Consider the following 26,402-nt stretch of genomic DNA (forward strand, 5'->3'; position numbering starts at 1 on the left):
ATTTTCACATAAATAAGAAGCTAAGATTAATTTCAATTGCTTAAACCAGTGAGTTATACTTAGTTTGTTTTATCAAGAGTTTGAGGGTACTAAAGGCACCCAGCAGCCAATACTTACTCTGTCTATAGCTGGCCAGGAAGCCACCTCCTTGTTGTCCTTCATCTGTCCTCATTTTTAAAGACATGCTGTCTCCACTAGAACGAATGAGAGGTGGTTTTTGATCCCCACAAAGCTGCGTTCGTAGATGAGAGCTGGTACTTGGGCCATCATATACCTTTAATAAAAAAACATTTTAAATGCCAGACAATGTGGCTACAGACATTATCTTAAGGACTCTGTAATCCATATGATAAAACAAACACCAGTTGCCATTAAGTCGCCTCTGACTCATGGTGAGCCTATGTGTGTCAGAGTAGAACTGTGCTCCACAGGGTTTTCAATGGCTAACTTTTCAGAAGTAGATAACCAAGGCTTTCTTCTGAGGCATTTCTGGGTCGATTCCAGCCACCAGCCTTTAGGTAAGCAGCTGGCCACTTTAACTCTGCATCATCCACAGACTACAAATTCACAAGAAGTGGAACAGAAATGCAAAAAACAACAGAAGAAGAGCCCGAGTAAATTTTTTAAAGTAGATTTAAATGTTTATGAACTCAGGCTATTTAGTCATGGGTATGCACAGTATAAGGAGCCCTGGTGGTGCAGTGGTTAAGAGCTCGGTTGTTAACCAAAAAGTTGGCAGTTCAAATCCACCAGCTGCTTCTTGGAAACTCCACGGGGCAGTTCTACTCTGTCCTACAGGGTTGTTATGAGTTAGAATTGACTTCACAGCATAAGTGTGTGAACCCAAGCTAATAAATATTTTGAGGCCATAATTAAATATCAAGTTTCCTTTTTGCTTTTTCATCCTATAGTTCATAATTTATGATACATGAATACATTTTTGTTTCGTATTTTTTTAATGGACAATGGAGAATTGCTAGTTCTATAAAAAGTCACAGTTTGATGACTTCAAGTACCTTCTTTAGTTTACCAAAATCGTCCTCCTAATGGTTATTTTGCAAGGCATAGATAGAAATTACATAAATAATAATTATGATAAATCTAAAATCCCTTTGGGGAGATGTCCCAATAGGCCATATTCAATATATTTTAAATATGTAGTGTGCCGAATGATTCAGTAACACTCGCTTCCTTAGAAGACTGTCATTTTCTTCAATTTCTCTTGACTGTTCCTTTTGTTTAAATTTTTTTAATGTAGATGATTTGTTTAAATGCTCCCCTTTCCTGAATCTCAAAAAATAAAAATAAACACATTATATTCATCGAGTGAGATAGGAGTGGCCAGTAATACAATGGAAACATGGTACATACAGCCAGGTAATCTAAAGTGCAATTTGGATGCTGCTCCAAGTGGAAGTTTTCGAATTCCAGTTCAAACGGGCTGCCATGACTGGATTTCAACCACCAGTAGCATTCAGAGCTGTGGTAGTATGGCATCGGGTAGTTGGGAGACGTGAAGACACCACTGGGAGTTGTGAGATTGCCACCACAACCTATACAGGAAAGAGATGAAATGACATGTATCTTTTTCTTCCTGGTAAAACTGAATCTTCTTGCCTATATCAAACTGGTGGTACTGTGACTTTCCTGTAAACCAAGATACACAACAAAACTGCATTACAAAAGAGTAGCTAACCTCTACACCCAACTCACAGCAATATACCTTCCTTTTTCTAAGCAAGATGTTCAGCTTGATGAAACACACCAGGGAACTAGAGTTTTTCCCTTACATGTTTGGAAATATTTACAATGTTGAAGTTTATAACAAACAATGATGGCAAAACCAACTGGAAAAAAAAATGGAAAAGTAAAGGACAGAGCATGACAACCTGAGAACAAGAAACCAAATCAGATCAGATTCTCTAAAAATAGACAGCTTTTTGCTAATTACCTGTTGCTGACCCATCCCAGTAAGCTGAGAATCCAGACCTTGAGTCAAATAGGTCACTCTTAAACCTTATCCATAGTTTGTTACTGTGAGAGATGATTCTTGGAGGAGGATTTGAGCCACAGTATATTCCAAGGGATGGTGAATTTTCATAGCCTCCATCTCTGTGATAAAATATATATGATAATTTACTAAGTTACTGATAATATACTGTACAAACAGTTAACATAATTTGAATTTTAGGATCATAAATAGATAAATTTGTATCAATTAAATGTTTTAAAAAATACTCTAAGAAACACAATTTCAAGTTTTCAATTTTTTACTTAAATAATATTTGAAAACTTGATAAAGAATAACCATAATTTAATGTTGGCATGACATTTTACTGACCAATTGCAAATTAAGAAAATATGCTTGGTCTTCACCCTCTCAAATAAAAACCTCTAGCAAATGTGTCAAAGAAAACAGAATAAAGAAACCACAGTTATTAACAGTATACAGAAATGTTGCTTAATTATAAAGAAAACCATCAAATGTTTTCCTATTTGGATTTTTTCAAAATTTAATATATCATATTTGACATACTTAGCAAAAGTTTGTAAATAATTTCTTTCCTCAAGAACTTTTGGAGTCTTAAACCTAGTTTATAATCCATAGCTTTTTTCAAATTAAAAAAAAAAAAAAAAGATTTGACACTAAAGTGCAATGATTAAAAAAAAAATGATCACTTGCCATAAAATAAGAAAACTATGCTAGTTTAGTATGATATGGAGTAATTGTGATACACAATTTTAGTACCTTCCTTTACACAATAGGATAAAATTTATTTTAAAATATTATAAGATCCCAGATTTTTTGGTTGTTGTATTGGCAAATGTTTTGGTGAGTATATTTTCACCATAGTTTAAAAAAAAAAAAAAAAAAATCCAGACTTTTGAAACACCAAATGAAACAGATTGCACAGTTACATGCCAAAATAAGAAAAATAATTGGCCTAATTTAACTGGGTGCAATGATTTGGGAAGTTATCAACATATTAAGTTAACTTACTTTTACTGCAAACATAACTTTTTAAACACCTTCTTTCAAAATGCCAAAAAAAGGAAAGAAAAAATATCTGCACTGACATTTACAAGCCTAGACTTTTATTATCTGAACACAAAAAAACTGGGGGAAAGCTTTAAGGTAAGATTGCCATCCTGTCATGATTTTTGTGATATAACTAAACTAAATGGACAGAGAACAAACAACCTAAAATTTGAGTTGATTTTACATAAAGAAGTTATGTATTCAACAATACTAAGCATCTAATTTGAGAATAGTAGTACCTCTGTTTACTCAGCCCAAATAAAATCTGCAGTTTACTTTCAATTATTTCCAGTGAAAAAATTGCTTCAAAACAAACACTGGATTTTATCTCTTGCAAGAAAGTACACAGCAGGGAGTTTTACAGAGTTTAATTTCTCTATTTTTTCCTTCATCTTTCCAGGTGATAATGAAAAAAAATTATGGTAAAATAAATAAAGGTGGTTACCTGATTTCCACCAAATCTACACATTGACCAATGGCTTCCTCCAAGGAGAAGTTTGTGAAATGCAATGCAATCTGTTTGCTGGTTCCCACCGTGATCCTATAAATGCATTCCCAGTTGTTAGGATAATTACTGGGGAAGTTTGGAGAAGTGAATGTTCCGGATTCCATCGTATAGTCCTGCAAACATGCTGTAAAATCAGATGGACATCATCACAACAGAGAAAATAGAAAGTATTATGCTACATTCATAATGTATTCAATAATATATACTTTATTAATTTGTACAAATAAACTTGATTTTCAGTAAGCCATTCTGGAATGAAGTTATCAAGGATTTCGTTTCACTTGCATCCACAGTCAATGCCCATGGAAACAGCAGTCAAGAAATCAAAGGACACATTGCACTGGGCAAGTCTGCTGCAAAGCACCTCTTTAAAGTGTTAAAAAGCAGAGATATCACTTTAAGGACTGAAGTGTGCCTGACCTAAGCAATGGCGTTTTCAGTCATTTCAAATGCATGCAAAAGGTGGACAATGAATAAAGAAGACTGAAAAAGAATTGATGCCTTTGAATTATGGTGTTGGCGAAGAAAGTATTATGGGTTATAATATCTCTGTATAGCCTTTTTTTTTTTTTATAGCCTTTAGAGTAATGGTCATTAATGAAATATTTGAGTCACTCTTTTTCAACCAGGAGGCAATCAAGGCTTCACTTTATTTAACTCCAGTGATATTTAACTTTACATTACTTAACTCCAGTGATATTTAACTCCAAAGATGAACAGCATATACTTTTTTAAAGTCCGCCAAGATATTTCCACATGGTTCAATCAATCAAGGTGAAGGCAGAGTGGGAGGGGAAAGGAGAAGGACAGAAAGAAGGAGGGAAGGGGGAGGGAGAGAAAAAACAAAGCGTATATTAAGTACTTCAGACCCACAACAATTATTACTAAGGTAAAAACTGATGGAGCAAATGGGCATTAAACAAAAGCTATGCCCCAGCCTCCCTGAGCTGACACACTTGACAGACTCATTCACCCACATTCAGACAGCTTTAGCCAGTAAATCAAACATGTAAACTATCTGCTCATGTCACCTGTTCTTAAAGAGATAATGTTCACTGCTTACCAATTTCAATCCCAGAGGTGAAATACGGTTGTATTGCATATTTCTCGAATATAGCTAGCAATTAGTCTGCAAGAGATTTCATTAAATCAGGTTCTCACATAAAGGGACCTAATTTAATGAAATTTTTGAGAGGTAATGATGAGTACTTCTCCTGTTCCTTGTCCATATGTAAATTGCTTATTCTGGCGCAATTCGTGGGAATTTGTTAATTCCTACTGAAATTTTGATTTGCACATCATGCTTCTTTTCCCTTGTTGGTACAATGATAAACTGCAGTCCCTGATGTGTTCACATTATCTTCACATTTTTCACTTTGTCTGAAATGCTTTACCTAACAACCTCCCCTTCCCCACTCACATCCTTTAACAGACTCTTAGCTGCCATTTAAACATCGCAAATATCCCTTCCTCCGTGAAAACTTTCCCAAACAAACAGAATTAATTTTCTGTGCTCAACAATACTTTATGCCATAATGCATAATTTCTCAATAAAGTTGAAGCTCTCATATATTAAATAGGCAAGTTTACAGGCTGGTATTTAGAAAATGGCTAAAATATTAAAGACAATGTTGATTAATATGTTTTAAGTCATACCATGTTCAGAATTCTGTGTAAGGTGGGGTTTTGTTCTCTTTCTAAGGATAGTTTATAATTGTAATAACTGCCCCTTGTTAGTGAACTACATATATACAAACAGAAACCGTAAATTGTGAACACTGGAAAGCACCATTGTGACATAAAATCAACATCTTAGTAATACATAAAAACAAATGTAAATTAGGTTAAAAATTTTACTACTGTGAAACTCAGCTTCCAATTCTAAGTTAAGCATTGGAGATTTGTGTTAGTAGGTAACTGTTAAGAGCTTTGAAAACACTGTACATTTCTTTTCTGTATAAGCCAAAATTACTCTTTCTTTGTAACTTATTACTCAGCTTAGCAATTGCTTTTGATTTGATATATTGAAAACATGGTATATTTAAGCAGTTTGGAACTATTCGTTTCCCCATGCTATTCTTTAAATCATCTACTAGATGAAACATGCAATAAAACTATGTGCTAATAAATAAATAAATAAAACTTTGTGCCAACTGCAGTTTGAGCCCCAAATACATTTTCTTGTAATTGTTTTTATGTGAGTATATTTCCCCTACTAGGAGTCATGGTGGTGTAGTGGTTAAAATGCTTAGCTGCTAATAGGAAGGTTGGTGTTTCAAACTCACCAGCCACTCTGCAGGAGAAAGATGTGGCAGTCTGCTTCTGTAAAAATTTACAGCCTTAGAAACCCTACGTGGAAGTTCTACTCTGTCCTACAAGGTGGCTATGAGTTGGATGAAATGGACTCAAAGACAATGGATTTTTTAGCCTAATACCTAGCCCAGATCAGGTTCTAATAAATTTTTTTTTTTAAATAACATCACAAATTGTATTGAAAATTGAGGCGCTGGGTGGACCATATGTCCTCCCATTTTCTGCTCACTCAGCTTTTCCCTTTCAGGCTACTCTCCCCCCAACATCTTCACTCCTCTACTTTTTCTTACCTCATTCTCCCCCCCTCTTTTCCCCACTCTGTCTCCTGGTAGGCTGGGATTCTTTAATATTTTGTACTGTTTATTTAAATGTAAACTATTGGGCCTTCTACTACCAGTAATAACTAAGTCGACTTTCCTCTTTTCATAACAACTATATAAAACTTCACCAAATATATAAGACTTTGGACAACAGGAAGGGCAAGATTGTGACCCTTGACAGAAAAGAAACTCATGAGGTGAGGCCTATGATTTTCTTGGTCTAGGCAGAAAATTCTGACCACAGCCGAAAGCTAAAGCCCTAGCAGTGCATGGAATACTTGCTGAGCTGAGGAAGCACAAATCAGAGTTTATGGTTGCCAAAGCAGCTGGAATCCGCAGGGAAATGCTCTAGAGAGGAGCTGTGTGTAGACATAAAAACCAAAGTCTATGTAGGCTCCCCTTGAGTGTTTGGCTTACCCTGGTTTGGGCATGCAGGGGGTGAGACTTCACCAGGCATACCAGAAAGCACTTGCTCCTAGATGGAGATATCAGAGGTCATAGCAAGACTGGGAGACTTTGGAGTTCTGTCTCAACCAGAATGGGGATACTTCATTGATACCTGAAGCATCCGCCTGAAATACCAGAAAGGCCACACCTTAGAAGTGAGAACCACGGCCAAGAGCAAGCCTTCTCTAAACCTTCCCTGTCAAAGCATATGTCCAAATCTTAGTAAGACCTGCAGGAGTGACAAAACTTGGAGGTTGATACCCACCAAGAAAGTAGGGCTTAGGAAACAGCTAGGGGTTTTCACAAATATGCCTTAACCAAAAAAAAAAAAAAACAACTATACAAGTACGAATTAACCAGCCAAATATTGAGTTTCTAACAAGCTCTAAGAGAAGATAAGAGAATCCAGTCTCTGCAACATGTCATTTACCATGTCTGGTACAAAAATTAAAAATTACTATTAATGTAAAGAAATAGGGAAATATGAATTATAGTAAGAAAATAGTGTTCAATAGTAAAAAAAAAAATGTGAAAATAGTCAAGAAAAACATGTGATATTGTGACTCTAAGATGATCCAGATTTTGGATTCAATAGAGAAGGATATTAAGACAGCTCTTAGAAATATGTTCAATAACTTAAAAGAATATATACACTCAATGAGTAAATAAATGGGGAATCTTAGCAGAAAAAAGGGAAACTATTAAAAAACCACCACAAAGAAATTCTAGAACTTAAAAGCATATTAACTGAAATTAAAAGTTTGTGAAGGGGTTAAGATTAAATTGGGGATAAAAACGATCAATAAATTTGAAGACAAATATAAATTATTCAATCTGAAAAAGAAAGAGGGGGAAAAAAACTGCAGAAAAATAAACAGAGCCTCAGAAATCCCTGGGGGTGAGGAGGAATTACGCACATGTAATTAGAGACCTAGAAAGAGAAGAGAATGAGAACGGATCAGAAAAAAAGTAAAGAAATTATAATCAAAATTCTCCCAAGTATAATGAAAAACTTCTATTTAGATACAAGGAGTTTAGTGAGCGCAAAGCAGAATAAATAAAAGAAAACCACACTTGGGCACATCAGAGTCAAACTACTGAAAAAACAAAAATAAAGTAAATTAATTTTTTTTAAGGCAAATGGAGACATTACATACAGGTAAACTATAACACAAATGACTAAAAAAAAAAACATGATAGCTGGCTTCTAATCAGAAACAATGGAGGCAATAAGAAAAAGGAACACACCTTTAAAATGTCGACAAGGAAGAAAAAAAAAGGTTTGAATATTCAGCAAAAATATTTTCGAATAACCAAAGAGATCTACAGAAAAAATGCAATAGCATTCTTTAACAAGATGGAAAAACTAATCATCAACTTTATATGGAAAGGAAAGAGGCCCTGATAAGCAAAGCATTGTTGAAGAAAAAGAACAAAGAAGAGGACCTCACACACCTATTTCAGAGCCTACAATACAGCCACAGTGGTCAAAACAGCCTCGTACTAGTACAATGACAGACACATAGATCAATGGAATAAAATTGAGAACCCAGACATAAATCCATCCACCTATGGTCAGCTAATATTTGACAAAGGACCAAAGTTCATTCAATGGGGAAAAGGTGGTTTTTTAAACAACTGATGCTGGCAAAAGTGGATGTTCATCTGTATAAAAATGAAACAGGACCCATACCTCACACCATACACAAAACCTAACTCAAAATGGATCAAAGACCTAAACAAAACCTAAAATGATAAAGATCATGGAAGAAAAAATAGAGAAAATGCTAGGGGTTCAATATGAACAATAACAATGCACAAACACTAGAAGATAAACAAGATAACTGGGAATTTCTAAAAATTAAACATGCTAATCAAAAGACTTCACCAAAAGAGTAAAAAGAGAACCTACAGACTGGAAAAAATTTTGGCTACAACAAATCCAACAAAGATATAATCTGTAAAATCTATAGAATACTCGAACACCACAATAACAAAAAGACAAATAATCCAAGTAAAAAGTGGGCAACGAATATAAACAGACACTTCACCAAAGAAGACATTCAGAAAGCTAACAGACACATGAGGATATGCTCATGATCATTAGCTGTTAGAGAAATGCAAATCAAAACCACAGTGAGATAATGTCTCACCCCAACACTACTGGCACTAATCAAAAAAACAGAAAATAACAAAATTGAAGAAGTTGTAGGGAGATTGGAACTCTTATGCACTGCTGGTGGAAATGTAAAATGGCACAACCACTATGGAAAACAATATGGCACCTCCTTAAAAAGCTAGAAAAAAAATTGTAGTCCTATGAATATATCCTAGAGAAATAACAGCCATCACATGAATAGACATATACACAGCCACGTTCACTGCATTATTCACAATAGCAAAAAGATGGAAACAACCTAAATGCCCATCAACAGAAGAATGCATAAACAAATTATGGTACATACACACAATGGAATATTACTCAACAGTAAAGAACAACAACAGATCTGTGAAACATCTCACAACATGGATAAATCTGGAGGGTGTTATGCTGAGTGAAATAAGTCAATCACAAAACAACAAATATTGTATGAGGCCACTATTATAAAAACCCAAGAAAAGGCTTACACACAGAAAAAAAACAATCTTTGATGGTTACAAGGGTCAGGAGGCATGAGGAGAGGGAAATTACTAACTAAATAGACAAGTGTGAACTTTGGTGAAAGAAAAGACAACACACAATCTAGGGAAAGCCAGCACAACTTGACCAAGGCAAAGCCATAGAAGCTTCCTAGACATCCAAACACCTTGAGGAACTGAGTTACTGGGACTAAGGGTTGGGGACCATGGTCTTGGGGACATCTAGCTCAATTGGCATAACATAGTTCATAAAAAAAGAAGTTTTACATCCTACCTTTGTGAGAAGGTTCTGGGGTCTTAGAAGTTTTCTAGAGCCATCTAAAATACATCTATTGATCCCATAACGTTTGGAGCAAAGGAAATTGAAGAAAACCAAAGACACAAGGAAAATGTAAGTCCAAAGGACTAATGGACCACATGAACCACAGCCTCCACCAGCCTGAGCTCAGAAAAACTGGACAGTGCCCAGCTACTACCACCAACAGCTCTGACAGAGATCACTGTTGAGGGTTCAGGCAGAGCAGGAGAAAAATGTCAAACAAAATTCGAATTCACCAAAAAAAAAAAAAAAAATTCCATACTGAAAACTTTAAAGCTGTAATGAAAGAAATTAAAGAAAATCTAATAAATGGAGAGATAAAACATGTTAATGGATCGGAAGCTCAATTTAAGATAGCCTTTGTCCCCAAATTGCTCTTTAGAATCAATAAAATCTCAATCAAATTTCTAGGAGGTTCATTGTTGCTGTTTTTTTGTTTGTTTGTTCTTTGTGCTTAAAGGTATATGTATTATCTATTAAAAAAAAAAAAAACTAAGTAAATTTCCACCTAAGGAGATAGAAAAGTAACAGACTAAAAGAATAAGTAAGAGAAATTAAAAAAAAAAAGATAAGAACACAAAACATTAAATATAAAATGGAAAAACAATAGAGAAAATTAGCAATGTCAAAAATTTGTTCCTTGAGAGATCATTAAAATGATAAAAATTCTAGCAAAATTTATCAAGAAAAGAACAGACTATACAAATTACCAATTTCAGGAATGAAAGAGAAAGTATCACTAAAGATCCTTCAGATGTTAAAAAAATAATAAGTAATTTTTTGTACAAATTGAAATGCTAATTCTAAAATGTATGTGAAAATACGAAGAATCTAGGATAGCCAAAACAATTTTTAAAAATTGGTGGATTTATACTCCCTGATTTAAAGACACTATAAAATTAAATAATATTAAGTAACATAATGTTCCATTAGTATACAGATTAACCCATTAACCTGTTGCCACGGAGTCAATTCCGACTCATAGAGACCCTATAGGACAGGATAGAAGTGCCCCATAGAGTTTCCAAGGAACTTGTGGTGGATTCGAACTGCTGACCTTTTGGTTAGCAGCCATAGCACTTACCTACGCCACCAGGGTCTCCAATAGACATATAAATCAATGGAACAGAACAGCAATTGCAGAAATAGACCCATACATATCCAAAAAACAAACCCATTGTCATCAAGTTTATTCCAACTTATGGCAACCCTATAGGACAGAATAGAACTGCCCCATAGGACTTTCAAGGAGCAGCTGGTGAATTGGAAATGCCAACCTTTTGGTTAGCAGCTGCACTCTTACTTTCAACAGCAGTGCAAAGCCAATTCAGTGAAAAATAAATAAATAAAAAGGAAAATCTTCAACAAATGGTGCTTGAACAATTAGATACCATTGGCAAATAAAATAAACTTGGATACATAACTTGTGTCATATAGAAAAATTAATTCCAAATGATTCACATGTATAAAAGGAAACCTCAAACTGTGAAGCTTCTAGCACATGGGGAAAATCCTCACAGCTTCAGTAGGCAAAGATTTCTTAGACAAAGTACAAACAACACAACCCATGATAGATAAAAAAAAATAAAACATATAAAATAGACTTCTGTTCTAAAGACACCGTTAGGAAAAAGAAAAGGCTAGTTACAGGGGAGAAAATATTTGCACCACATTTATCTGACAAGGGACATACATACCTGTATCCAAAATATGCAACACACTACTCAATAATATGACAAACACAAATAAAAATGAACAAAAATTTTTAATGGACACCTCACAAGAGAAGTTATATGAATTGTCAATAAGTTCATGAAAAGGTAGTTAGCACTATTAGTCATCAGGAAATGCAAATTTGAACTACAATGTTTGTTAGAGATTAAACTGTCTCCCAAAAACATGCTTCGGAATCCTAACTCCTATACCTGTGGATGTAATCCTGTTTGGAAATAGGATTTTCCTTGTTATGTTATTTAAATTATATACAAGTAGGGTAGGTTTTAAATCTAATTACTTCTGCATTATAAAATGGGTAGATTAGACCCAGAGATACACACACCCAGGAGTGGGGGTTGGGGGAGGGAGGCAGACACCATGCGCGGATCATCTGCAAGCAACAATACCCAAGAAGAAATTGACATGACCGAAACCCTGATTTGGACTTTTAGCCTCCAGAACTGTGAGAAAATAACTTTCTTGTCTTTAAAGTAACTCATTTGTGGTATTTCTGTTATGGGAGCATGAGGAAACTACTACACAATTCCTAGAGGCTAAAATTCAAAAGCTGACAATACCAAATGTTGACAAAGATGTGAAGAAACCAGATTTCTCATGCACTGAGGGTAGAAATATAAAATGGTATAACCACTGGAAAAAATTTTGTCAGTTTTTCATAGAGTTAAGTATATCATTACCACATGACCCAGAAATCCCGCCCCTAGGTATTTATCCAAGAGCCCTGATAAGTCCACCAAAAATTTTGTACATCAACGTTCATAGCAGCTTTTTCATAATAGCTAAAAGCTGGAAATGGCCCATCTATCCAAGAACAGGTGAATGGATAATCAAATTGTGATTCAGCAATAAAAAAGAACTGCTGATGAAATATGTGGACATGAACAAATTTCAAAAGCATTATGATAAATGGAAGAAGCCAGACACACAAGGTACACACTCAGTGCTGCCATGCATATTTACCTTTTGAAGAGGCAAAGTTAATCTATAATGAGAGCAATCAGATCCTTAGCTGCTGAGATGGACGATTTGGAGGAGACTGACCAAAGGGACACTAGGATATTTTCTGGGGTGGTAGAAGGGTTCTATATTTTTATTGGAGTGGTGATCAAATGCATATAACATTTGTTAAAACCATGGATGAATTTTATTCTACTAAATTACAGAATAAAAATCTATGTTACATAAAAAAAAAAAAAGAATTTATGGTACATTAAAAGTTTGGAAGTTTTGTGCAAAGACAGGTTAAGCTCGCTAGAGAAAATCCAATAAGTCAGATATTTAATAAATAATAAATAAAATTAAAATGTATAGAGAAGTTGTCTCTGCAATAAGTATTATACATAATATTTAACTTTAACATTTGATTGGAGTTTTATGACATTCAAATGGCTAATGCTATAGAAACAAAAAATAGTTCTCTGAACACAATGTATCTATTTTTCAAAGGTTACTAACTCCTCTTACCTAACATTGAAATCTGTACAGTGTTTGTTTTCTTCCCTTGAGTATACATGGCTCTTTCTAGAACAATAATACCAAGAAATATCAATTCTAGGCTTTGGTTTCCTCTTAGGCCTTGCAACAAAGCACAAATAATTAAATTTGAATGTTTAGACAAAAGGATATCCATGTGTTGCCATGATGCCTAGTACATCAATACAAAATGAAAATATAAAAATGTTTCTATGCCTTTCGTTTGACCTTTAATTGCTAAAGGAAAACTAGTATCCAATAGCGTTTGCCCTTTATTATGATCTGAGAACATTTACAAAGAGATGAAGAAGAAAAGTACTTTTCTTCTACCCATTATATTCATCTGAACTAGCAATGGCAAAGCACATCTCTGAAGGTCAAAGACAACTGCTGGCAGGACTCACATATCTTTCTTTCTAACCAACTCAAAAAAAAAAAAAAAAAAAAAACAGTAAAGAGAAATATAAAAGCATCCTCTGTGGACCATTACAAAAATCACAAAATTAGATTTTTTCTAAAAGTCACAATACATCTCTGCCTCCATTAAGCATTTTAAAATAAGTTTTTCTAACATGGCATTCAGCTCATTATCAAAGGGGAAAATCAGAAACATGGATAATCCTCCAACCCGCAAAGAATGATGATATCAATCCCATCAGATTTGAGCCAGAGGGGTAGGATAAGTTGAAACTGTGGTTAGAGGAGTACATCTCCCTGCTGGCCTTATGGGATAGCTTATGTGATCAACTACATTAAGTCAGTGTATAGGCTGTGCTTTCTCAAAGAACTTGAGAAACTTTTGGTTTTGTACATAGATGCATATGTCCTCAGGTTTTCTAGATACAGGCCAAATAAATAGTCAACCCAGGAAGCATCGTCAGCTTCTATTGACGTATTTGGCTCAACATTCCTCAAAGTGAAGACTTTGGGGAATATGTAATTATAGGTTCATGTTCTCTCTTAGGAAGGAAAAAGCTTTCGTAGTCAAAATCTACCATTTTGCTGTAATTTGCTGCTGTGTGGTCACAGTCATTACTGTTCCCTCACAAATGATCATTCCAAATGAATACGAATATGAACTAACTCACTAAAGCAGATGTTGCAAAATTGTGCTTAGATATCAGCAATTATACTTTCAAACCTGGGAATATTATGGTGCTTTACAGCGATTAAGTAACTTTCACATAGAACGTCTTGCTTTATTTTCCCCAAGGCTGTGAGACAATCAGGTGTTATCATTACCCTCTCACTTTTTAGAGAGGGGGTGATGAAGAATCTACAGCTACCAGAGGTTACTTTCTTAAAAAGCACCTAGTTAAGACAAGGCTAAGATAAAATTTGAACCCAAGTCCTCCCTTCCAAAATCCTGTGCTCTTTAATAATCCCTGGTTTCTCTCCGCAAAAAAAGTCAATTTGGGAATGAAGAAGAGCAGGGAACTATGGATATTAAGATTAAATTTTTGGTGTGGCATTTTCACTCTAAGGACTAAGAAGTATAATAAATTAAACTAGATAATTTACTGAGCTGGGATAATGTACTGAGATAAATAAGATAATCTACTGAGCTGGGATGTGCTGGGACACCAACAAGTATAAAAATAAGAGAAAAAAATGACCTACAAAAAATAAATATTTAAAAGATTAATAGGCCTACTAAACACATTTTAGGGAGGTAAATATCTGAACAGCTCTTAGTAGAAAATATAAAATATTAAGATGTATATAAAGAATCGGAGAGGCTCGTGGCTTGCCTGAAAGCATCAAAGTTAGTTATCAGGGCTGGGGCTAGAACCAAAGGCTTCTGGTCTTCCCTCTAGTATTCCTTTCACTGTATTTTCTACCATGAATGGCTATGGTCCAATTAACTTTTACACCCCAGTTGTAATTCTATGGCAATTTATGTAGTGAGGCCTGAACTTTCAGAGTCTCTGATGTGCTACAAAGATGAAGTTTCATTAGAACCACTTGAATTGCTTGGTGATAATGTACCCTAAAATTATTTTAATCAGAATTTCTGGGTGTAGCCCTCATACCAGAATTTGTAACAAGAAAGCCCCATCCCAAGTTTCTTAAGAACACTAGAGTTTAAGCATACTGCCCTTCAGGATTCAAATTTTAAAAGAGAAATAGAACTCATTTCTTCTAAAGAAACTATCTTAGTTATCTAGTGCTGCTATGACAGAAATACAACAAATGGATGGCTTTAACAAACAGAAATTTACTTTCTCACAGTTTAGGAGGCTAGAACTCCAAATTCAGAGGGCTGGCTCAAGAGGAAGGTTTCCTCTCCCTGTCAGATCTAGAGGAAAGTCCTTGTCTCTTCAGCTTCTGCTTCCTGGCTCCTTGGAGCATTCTATGTGTCTTGGCATCTATCTTACCCTATCTCTCTCTCTGCTTCCTTGTTCAGCCTCTTTTCATATCTCAAGACAGATTAACTCAAGATACCTCCTACACTAATCCTGCCCCATTAATATGACAAAGAAAAACCATTCCCAAGTGGGATTATAACCACAGGCATGGAGGTTAGGATCTACAACACATACTTTGGGAGGATATAATTCAATCCATAACATTCCACCCTTTGGCCCCCCAAAATTCATGCCTTTGCCACATGCAAAACACATCCACTCCATCACATCATCCCAAATGCCTTAAATTAATTCCAAGTCCCAAATCTCATCTTTTGAGTCATCTAAATCAAACATGGGTGAGACTTCAGGCATATTCCATCCTGGGAAACCTTTGAACCTGAGAAATCTAGAATACAAGTTATCTGTTTCCAAAGTATCGTGCTGGAACAGGCACAAGGTAAACATTTCCATAACAGATGGGAGAAATTGGAATGAAAGAAGGGATAACAGGCACCAAGTAAGTCCAAAACCCAGCAGAACAATTCACATTAGCTCTTAAGGCTTTAAAATAATCTTCTGTTCTCTGTGATCATCTGGGCCCTGCCCTCCAGACTCTAGGCAAGGGCCATACTCTCTGGATTCTGGGTGGGACCCCTTGGCCCTGGGCTTCAGCTCCACCTTCCAGATCCACGGGGAAGGCAACTCTGTTTTCTTGGCATTGGGCAGTTGGCCCCACTCTCCTAGTCCATCTAAATGTCAACCCCAAGCCCTTGGCCGCGTCAGGCTCAGTTCTTCTACCCCTTGGGCATGGCAGCCCTGTCCCGTCAGGTTTGGGGGGCAGTCTCAACTCTGTGGCACACTTTAACACCAGACTCATGCTCCAGAACTGAATTGGAGAAAATTCAACTTTTTGAAACCTAGGAGGCTGTGACCCCATCCTTTGAGATTCAGGCAACTACGGCCCCACTCTTTGAGAGTGAGAAGGCCCTGTTTCCCATGCTCCTTCCAACAGTTCTGCTGATCTCCAAGCTGTTCCAGGGTTGGTCTTTTTCTACTCTTGGAGGACAACAGATACAGCTCCTTTGGCCTGTTTCCTGACTGTAGAATTCCAAGCGGCAGGCAGCATTCTTTCCTGTCCCCTTCAGTCTAAGCTGATGGATTTTCTGCTGTAGTAGTTTGTTAGGTCCATCAGTCACAGGCTTAATCTCTTTAACAAAAACTGCGTAGTCGTGGTGGACATTCTAGGACATGTGTCATTAGATCATACAACAGAATTTTCCATATCTTTAAGCTTTGTTTTCATTTTGTACCGTTCATTTTTAAGTCCTTCTCTTTTGTCTCGCATTTTACCATAAGCAGCAAGGAGAAACCACGCAGCCCCCTCAAGATCTTCCTTAGAAATCTTGTTTGCCAGATATCCAAGTTCATCACTTACAAGTTCTACCTTCCAACAAACATTGAACATAATTCAAACAAGTACTTTGCCACTGCATAAAAAGCATCGCCTTTCCTCCATTGCCCAATCACATAGTCATCATTTTCTTTTAAAGCCTCACCAGAAGCACATTTGATGTCCACACTTCCAGCAACACTCTGTTGCTGGCACCGTAAGTATTCTCTAAAATGATGGAGACTTTCTCTATAACTCTCCTCATTTCCTTTTGAGTCCTCATCAGGATTGCATTTGACACCCATGATTCTACCAAGAGTCCCTATGAAGCAATCTAGGCTTTTACTATTAAGCACCTTCAAACTCTTCCAGACTGTACCCATTACCCAGCTCTAAAACTGCTGCCACATTTTGTGTTGTGAGCTAGGTGCCATTGAGTCAATTCCAACTCACAGTGTCCCTGTGTACAACAAAACAAAAACACTGCCCAGTCCTGCACCACCCTCACAATCATTGTTATGCTCGAGCCCATTGTTGCAGCCACTGTGTAAATCCATCTCATTGAGGGTCTTCCTCTTTTTCACTGACCCTCTACTTTACCAAGCTTAATGTCCTTCTTCAGGGACTGGTCCCTCCCAATAACATGTCCAATGTCCAAGGTATGTGAGACAAAGTCTCACCACCCTTGCCTCTAAGGAGCATTCTAGTTGTACTTCTTCCAAGACAGATTTTTTCATTCTTCTGGCAGTCCATGGTGTATTCAATATTTTCCACCAGCACCACAATTCAAAGACATCAATTCTTCTTCAGACTTCCATATTCATTGCCCAGCTTCCACCTGCAAATGAGGCAATTGAAAACATCATGGCTCAGGTCAGGGGCACCATAGTCTTCAAGGTGACATCTTTGCTTTTTAACAGCTTAAAGAGGTCTTTTGCAGCAGATTTGCCCATATCTTGACTGCTGCTTTCATGGGCATTGACTGTGGATCCCAGTAAAATGAAATCCTTGACAACTTTAATCTTTCCACCATTTATCGTAATGCCGCTTATTGGTCCAGTTGTGAGGATTTTTGTTTTCTTTATGTTGAGGTGTAATCCATACTGAAGGCTGTAGTCTTTGATGTTCATCTTTAGTGCTTTGAGTCCTCTTCATTTTCGGCAAGCAAGGTTGTGTCGTCTGCATATCACAGGTTGTTAATGAGTCTTCCTCCAATCCTGATGCCCTGTTCTTCATATAGTCCAGCTTCTCGGATTATTTGTTCAGCATACAGTTTGAATAGGTATGGTGAAAGGATACAATTCTGACGCACACCTGTCTTCACTTTGAACCATGCGGTATCCCCTTGTTCTGTTTGAGTGACTGCTTCTTTTTCTATGTACAGGTTCCTTATGAGCACAATTAATTGTTCTGGAATTCCCACTCTTTGCAATGTCATCCATAATTTATTGTGATCCACACAGTCAAATGCCTTTCCATAGTCAATAAAACACAGGTAAACATCTTTCTGGTATTCCCTGCTTTCAGCCAGGATCCATCTGACATCAGCAATGATATATCCCTTGTTCCACATCCCCTTCTGAATCCAGCTTGAATTTCTGGCAGTCCCATGTTGATGAACTACAGTCACTTTTATCTTTAGCCAATTTTTACTTGTGTGCGATATTAATGATATTGTTCAATAATTTCCACATTCTGTTGGATCACCTTTCTTTGGAATGGGTACAAATATGGATCTCTTGCAGTCTGTTGGCCAGGTAGCTGTCTTCCAAATTTCTTTACATAGATGGATGAGTACCTCCAGTGTTACACTGGTTTGTCGAAATGCCTCAATTGGTATTCCATCAGTTGCTGGAGCCTTGTTTTTCGCCAATGCCTTCAGTGCAGCTTGGACCTCTTCCTTCAGTACCATTGGTTTTTGATCCTATGCTACTTCCTGAAATGGTTGATACAGTGACTGTGTGTATTTCTCTCATCTTCTTTTGATGCTTTCCACGTCTTTAGTATTTTCAATGCTTTAATATTTTCCCCATAGAATCCTTCAATATTGCAATTCAAGATTTGAATTTTTTCTTCAGTGCTGTCAGCTTCAGAGATGTTGAGTGTGTTCTGCCCTTTTGGTTTTCTATCTCCAGGTCTTTGCACATTTCACTATAATATTTTACTTTGTCTTCTTGAGTTGCCCTTTGAAATCTTCTGTTCAGCTGTTTTACTTCATCATTTCTTCTGTTTGCTTTAGCTACTCGACACTCAAGAGCAAGTTTCAGAGTCTCTTCTGACATACATTTTGGCCTTTTCTTTCCTGTCTTTTTAATGACCTCTTGCTTTCTTCATGTGTGATGTCCTTGATGTTATTCCACAACTCGTATGGTCTTCGGTCACTAGTGTTCAATGCATCAAATCTGTTCTTCAGATGGTCTCTAAATTCAGGTGGGGTATACTCAAGGTCATATTTTGGTTCTCTTGGACTTGCTCTGATTTTCTTCAGTTTCAGGTTGAACTTGCATATGAGCAATTGATGGTCTGTTCCACAGATGGCCCCTGGCCTTGTTCTGACTGATGATATTGAGCTTTTCCATTGTCTCTTTGCACAGACGCAGACGATTTGATTCCTGTGCATTCCATCCAGTGAGGCCCACGTGTATAGTTGCCATTTATGTTGCTGAAAAAAGTATTTGCAATGAAAAAGTCGTTGGTCTTCCAAAATTCTATTATGAGATCTCTGGTGTCATTTCTATCACCAAGGTCATATTTTCCAACTGCTGTTCCTGTTTCTTTGTTTTCAACTTTCAAATTCCAATAGCCAGTAATTATCAATGCATCCTGATTGCATGTTTGATGAATTTCAGACCACAGAAGTTGGTAAAAATCTTCCATTTTTTCATCTTTGGCCTTAGTGGTTAGTGTGTAAATTTGAATAATAATCATATTAGCTGGTCTTCCTTGTATGTGTATGGATATTATCCTATCACTGACAGCATTGTACTTCAGGATAGATCTTGAAATGTTCTTTTTGACGATGAATGTGATGTCATTCCGCTTCAATTTGTCACTCCTGGCACAGTAGACCATATGACTGTCTGATTCAAAATGGCCAATACCAGTTCATTTCAGCTCACTAATGCCTTGGATATCGATCTTTATGCATTCCAATTCATTTTTGACAACTTCCAATCTTCCTAGATTTGTACTTCATGTGTTCTACATTTCTTCTATTAATGGGTATTTGCAGCTGTTTCTTCTCATTTTGAGTCATGCCATATCAGCCAGGAAGGTCCTGAAAGCTTGACTCCATCCACATCATTAAGGTCGACTCTACTTTGAGGAGGCAGTTCTTCCCCAGTCATATTTTGCATCCAACCTGAGCGGCTTATCTTACAGCACTGTAGCATAGCATACACTGTGCCGTTGCTATTCAAGAGGTTTTCACTGGCCAGTTTTTTCCCCAGAAGTAGACTGCCAGGTCCTTCTTCCTAGTCTGTCTTAGCCTGGAAGCTCCACTCAAACCTGTCCACCAAGGGTGACCCTGCTGGTATTTGAAGTACCAGTGTCAAAGCTTCCAGTGTCTCCACAACACATAAGCCACTACGGTATGGCAAACTGACAGACACGTGGTGGGTATCTGTTAGAGCAGCATCCCACTCTTCTGGTACCAAATTCCGTCTTGTTTATCTAGTGCTGCTATAACAGAAGGGAAACCTTGGTGGCATAGTGGTTAAGTGCTATGGCTCCTAACCAAAGGGTCAGCAGTTCAAATCCACCAGGCGCTCCTTTAGGGTCACTATGAGTTGGAATTGACTCGATGGCAGTGGGGTTTTTTTTGGGGGGGGGACCATAAGAGAAGTACCACAAGTGGATGGCTTTACCAAATAGTCATTTATTTTCTCACTCTTTCAGAGGCTAGAAGCCTGAACTCAGAGAGCTGGCTCTAAGGAAAGGCTTTCTCGCTCTGTCAGCTCTGGAGGAGGAAGGTCCTTGTCTCAACAACCCTTCTGGTAATAAGGATTTCTGGGCTTCTCTTTGCTCCTGGATGCCTCTTCTGGGCTCATTCCAGGATGACTGATGAAATACAACACTGAGTATCCTCTGGGGACTGGGCTGGATCTCTGTGTTAAGAATGAGGAAGTCCAGTAGGACTCACATTTAACCCTGTATTAATGTGATTCTGATATTTCTCAGGCATTTCCTTGGACATTTGTGAAGCTCTGCTCTTAGTAGAAATATGAAAAGTCTACCAGAGCTGCACTGCAGCACTGAATTGAATGTTATCGCACACACTATGTGCAATTCATCTACAGCACTTCCAAGAGCTAATGCACATGGCAAAAGAAATGGCTTAGATGTTTGGACCTAATTGTTTTAGCGTTTTTTTTTTTTTTTAATAATATTTTAATGAGTTTTTGATGAAATTTTACACAGCAAGTTAGGTTCCCATTTGACAATTTCCACACAAATTATTCAGTGACATTAGTTACATTTAACACAATGTGTCAGCATTCTCTTTGTTTCAGTTTGTTCCCTTTCTAGTACTCTAGTTTCCCTGCCCTCTTATCCTCTCATCTTTGCTTTTGAGTAATTGTTGACATTTTGGTCTCATATTGACAGCTTTTAAGTAGGGCACCGATCTTATGGGTAATATCCTTTATTTTGTGTGCCACTGCTATTTCTCTAAAAAGGCAATCTCAGGTGACAGACCCAGTTCTAGGCTTAAAGAGCGTCTCCGGACAACAGACTCAGGGAGTCCACTGTTCTCTACCGTTTCAATTTGTCTTTTTTTTTTTTTTTTAATAAGAATTTGATTTCTGCTCCATATTTTTCTCCCATCTATCTGGACCAACTATTTGGACCCTGGTCAGAATGGTCAGTGGTAGTAGTTGGGCACCATCTAATTCTTCTGGTCTCAGGATAGATGACATTGTGGCTCAGGTAGTCTTGTTTCTTCTCTGCGTTTTTGATTCTTCTTACTGTTTTGCTCCTGGTGAATAGAGACCTATAGTTGTGTCTTAAATGGCCACTTGCAAGCTTTTAAGACCCCAGATGCTACCCACTTCACTAGGGTGCGGATCCTGATTTTTGAGAACTATGTTATGTCAGTTGACTGAATTGTCCCTAAGCCTTCAACTCCAGAAAACTAATGTTGGAAGGTGTTTTGTTATGTCTAAGGAGTATCCATATTGGTGTCTTTAATGAATATGTGTGCCTGCACCTACATATCTGTATTTAGGTACTTCTATTTGTTCTCACCTATGTTCATACCTGTACCTACCCAAATACCAATTTGCCTATACCCATCCGTATGTGATCAAACACTCGTTTTTATTTGGTTGTGCTATGCTCACTACATCAGCTTTCAGTGTTACTTTTCTTATCACCAAAAATAAGTAATCTCTACAGTCTAAAGCATACTCCTCCTACCTCACTGATAACCACCAATGAACATTGGTCTGTCTGTATCTATTTTTGTCTTGTTATAATACAATATTTGTCCTTATATGCTTGACTTATTTCATTTAACATTATGCCCTACAGGTCCATCCATGTTATAATATGTTTAGTGGACTCATCATCGTTCTTCATGGTTTTGTAGTATTCCATCATATGTATGTATCACAATTTGTTTATTCATTCATCCATTGATGAGTACTTTGGCTGTGTGTATCTTTTTGCTATTGTAAATAGCACTTTGATGAACATGGGTGTGATATGACTGTTTGTGCCATTATTTTCAAGTCTCTAGGGTATATGCCTAGGAGTAGGATTGCTAGATCACAGGGTAGTTCTAGTTTTTTTTGAGAAAACACCATACCATTTACCACAGTGGTTGTATCATTTTACAGTCCCACCAGCAATGGAAAAGTGTTCCAATCTCCCTACATCCTTGTCAACATTTGTTGTCATCTGTATTTCGTTTTGTTTTGTTTTTATCAGTGCCACTTTCGCCTGGGTAAGGTGGTAATCATTGTAGTTTTGATTTGCATCTCTTGTGGTTAAGTGCTACAGCTGCTAACCAAAGGGTCGGCAGTTCGAATCCACCAGGTGCTCCTTGGAAACTCTATGGGGCAGTTCTACTCTGTCCAATAGGGTCACTATGAGTTGGAATCGACTCAACAGCACTGGGTTAATGGGTAATGATAATGAGCATATTTTCTTATTTTTCTTTGATGCTTAAATGTCCTCTTTGGTGAAGATTCTGTTCATGTCCTTTGCCCATTTTGTAATTGCGTTGTCTTTTTGTTGTTGAGTTGTTGTGGTTTTGTATAGATTTTAGAGATTAGATTCTTATCAAACAAGTTGTTTCTGAAGATTTTTTTCACAGTTTGTAGGTTGTCTACTCTTTTAATGAAGTCTTTTGATGAGCATAATATTTTAATTTTTATAAGTCCCATTTATCTATTTTTTCTTTTTCTATTCAGGCATTTGTTGTAATGTTTGTTACCCTGCTTTTACAGAAGATTAGGTCTCGTAGTTTTCTTCCTATGTTGTCTTCCAGGAATTTTATGTTTCAGATTTAACATTTGGGTCTTTGATCCATTCTGAGATAGTTTTTGTGTATGGTGTGAGATATGGGGCCCATTTCATTTTTCTGCAGACAGTTATCCAGTTTTGCCTGCACTGTTTATTAGAGACTGTTTCTGTCCCACTGAATGGACTTTGTCCCCTTGTCAAAAATCAGTTGTCCATAGACGGCTGGGTTTAATTCTGAGTTCTCAATTCTATTCCACTGGTCTATGTGTCTATCCTTGAGCCAATACCAGGCAGTTTTGATTACAGTGGCTGTATAGTATGTTTTGATATCAGAGAGTTTGAAGCCTCCTCCTGCTTTCTTTTTCTTCAATATTGCTTTGGCTATTCGCAGTTTCTTTCGTTTCCATATGAAGTTGGTCATTAGTTTTTCCGTTTCAGTAAAGAATGGCGTTGGGATTTGTATCGGGATTGCATTTTATCTGTAGATTGATTTATGTAGAGTTGACATTTTCTCTATGCTAGGTCTTCCAATCCGTGAGTACAGGATATCTTTCCTTTTTTGTAGGTCTCTTAGTCTCTTGTAGTAGCCTTTTGTAATTTTCATTTTATGTCTTTTATGTCTCTGGTTAGGTTAATTCCTAGATATTTTTATCAATTTGGGGGCTATTGTAAATGGTATTGTTTTCTTGATTTCTTTTTCAGAGTTGTCTTTGTTAGCATAGAGGAAGCCAACTGATTTTTGTGTGTTGATCTTGTACCCTGAAACATTGCTAAATTCTTCTTTAATTTTCTTGTGGAATCGTTAAGGTCTTCTATGTATAGAATCATGTCATCTGACAGATAGAGATAGCTTTACTTCTTCCTTTCCAATTTGGATAGCTTTTATTTCTCTTTCTTGTCTTTTTGCTCTAGCTAAAACTTCCAATACAATGTTGAGTAAGAGTGGTGATAATGGGCATCCTTGTCTCATTCCCATTCTCAAAGGGAAGGCTCTCAGCCTTTCTCCACGGAGTATAATGTTGGCTGTTGGTTTTGCATCTACACCCTTAATTATGTTGAGAAATTTTTCCTTCTTTTCCTAGTTTGTTGAGAGTTTTTATCGGGAAAGGGTGTTGAATTTTATTAAATGCCTTCTCTGCATTAATTGATATGATCATGTTATTGTGTCCCTTTGTATTACTTATGTGGTGGATTACATTGAAGGGTTTTCTAACATTGAACCACCCCTGTAATCTTGGTATGAATCCCTCTTGATCATGGTGTATGATTCTTTTGATATGTTGCTGAAGTTTGTTTGCTAGGGTTTTGATGAAAATTTTTGCACCTATTTTCATAAAGAATGTTGGTTTGTGATTTTCATTTCTTGTTTTTTGTGGGACAAAGTTTCCTCAGCCCACCTCCTCAAAGACTCACAGCCCTGAGAACTCCATAGGGCCACTCCTCTCAGCTCCACAGGATTACTATAAGTCAGAATCAACCCAGCCACAGCCGGTTTGGTATCTTCTGTGAGAATGACTAGAAACTCTTTTTCAGCATTGATTCAGGAGTTCTGGTTGCTTGATCTCTGGAATTCAATATGTGTGTGTGGGAGGGGAGTTAGATGGCTGCTGATGCTGATGTAAGCAGTAGGGCTCAACTTTCCTGTGGCAAAAGTGAGGGGCTGTCTATGTTTTTCCCTCATGGGTGCCCCTGCACAGACTTGCCCACAGTGTCCCACAGTGGGATGTTTTCCTCTGTGTCCCATCAGTCTGAAATATTACCCTCAATCTGTTTCCTTTGCTATTCCTTCTAGTCCCAGTGTGTGTCCATTTCAGGTCTCAGTGAGATTCAATGGCACTCTTGCAGCACCGTGATCTCCCTTTGCCCCCTGCAAATTGTATGGCCTACAAACTCCCATGGCCAATTTGCACTGCCTTAAAAAAAAATTAGGCTATAACATTATATAATGATTAAAGGGGTAATCCACCATGAGAACATAACCATAATAAATACCTATGCACTCAATGACAGGGCTCCAAAATACATAAAACATACTCTAACAGCACTAAAAAGAGAAATTGATAGTTCCACAATAATAGCAGGAGACTTCAACACACTACTCTCAGTAAAGGACAGAACATCTAGAATGAAGCTCAGCAAAGATACAGAAGATCTAAAGGCCACAGTCAACTATCTTGACCTCATAGGCATATATAGAACACTCCATCCAATAGCAGTAAAGTATACATTCTTTTCCAATGCATATGAAACATTCTCCAGAATAGACCATATCTCAGCCCACAAAGCAACCCTCAACAAAATCCAAAACACTGAGATAATACAAAGCACCTTCTCTGTTCACAATGCCATAAAAGTAGAAATTAATAATGGGAAGAGCAAGGAAAAAAATAATAAATGCATGAAAACTGAATAATACCTTGCTTAAAAACCACTGATAGAAGAAATCAAAGATAGAATCAAAAAATTTCTAGAATTAAATAAGAATGAAAGCACATCACACCAAAAACTCTGGGACACAGCAAAGGCAGTACTTCGAGGTCATTTTATAGCTATAGATGCACACATCAAAAAAGAAGAAAGGGATAAAATAAAGTTAGCCCTACAATCCAAACAAGTAGAAAGGGAACAGCAAAAGAAGCCCACAACCACCAGAAGAGAGGAATAAAGGCCAGAGTAGAAATAAATGAAACAGAGAATAGAAAGAATCAACAAAACCAAAAGTTTGTTCTTTGAAAGAATCAACAAAATTGACAAACCATTGGCCAAACAAAAGAAAAAGAGGAGAGGAAGCAAATAAGCCAAATAGGAAATGAAATGAGTAACATTACAATAGACCCAAATGAAATAAAAAGACCATAACAGAATGCTATGAAAAACTATACTCCAAAAAATTTCAAAACCTAGAGGTAGTAGACAAATTTCTAGAAACATACTACCTACTTAAATTAATGCAAACTGAGGTAGAAAATCTGAACAGACCCATAACAAGAGAAGGGATTGAAAAGGTAATCAAAAAAAAAAAAAACTTCCAACAACAACAAAAAAGTCCTGGCCCACATGGTCTCACTGGAAAATTCTACCAAACATTCAGAAAAGACCTCACACCAGTACTACTCAAACTATTTCAGAACATAGAAAATGAAGGGACACTTCCAAATTCATTCTATGAACTCAGCAAAACCCTGCTATCAAAACCAGGAAAAGATACCACAAAAAAAGTAAATTACAGACCAATATCTCTCAGGAATATAGATGCAAAAATTCTCAGCAAAATTCTAGCCAATAGAATTCAGCATCATATCAAAAAATAATACACCATGACCAAGTGGGATTCATACCAGGTGTGCAAGGGTGGTTCAACATTATAAAATCAATCAACATATCCACCACATAAATAAA

The 26,402-nt window shown here is 36.9% G+C and overlaps 1 protein-coding gene across 1 annotated transcript in view; it reads right to left on the reverse strand.

The window, feature by feature from the left end:
- CUBN (cubilin) overlaps positions 1-26,402 on the reverse strand; it is a gene marked incomplete at its 5' end in the record, with an annotated part of 354,010 nt that overhangs the window by 241,825 nt on the left and 85,783 nt on the right. Inside the window, 4 exons of the mRNA XM_003410564.3 lie at positions 118-274; positions 1,372-1,553; positions 1,952-2,112; positions 3,486-3,672. Of these exons, the coding sequence (XP_003410612.3) occupies positions 118-274; positions 1,372-1,553; positions 1,952-2,112; positions 3,486-3,672 (687 nt within the window). The remainder of the gene's footprint in view (positions 1-117; positions 275-1,371; positions 1,554-1,951; positions 2,113-3,485; positions 3,673-26,402) is intronic.

This window comes from Loxodonta africana, chromosome 4, assembly GCF_030014295.1.
Source record: "Loxodonta africana isolate mLoxAfr1 chromosome 4, mLoxAfr1.hap2, whole genome shotgun sequence".
Taxonomy (NCBI): domain Eukaryota; kingdom Metazoa; phylum Chordata; class Mammalia; order Proboscidea; family Elephantidae; genus Loxodonta; species Loxodonta africana.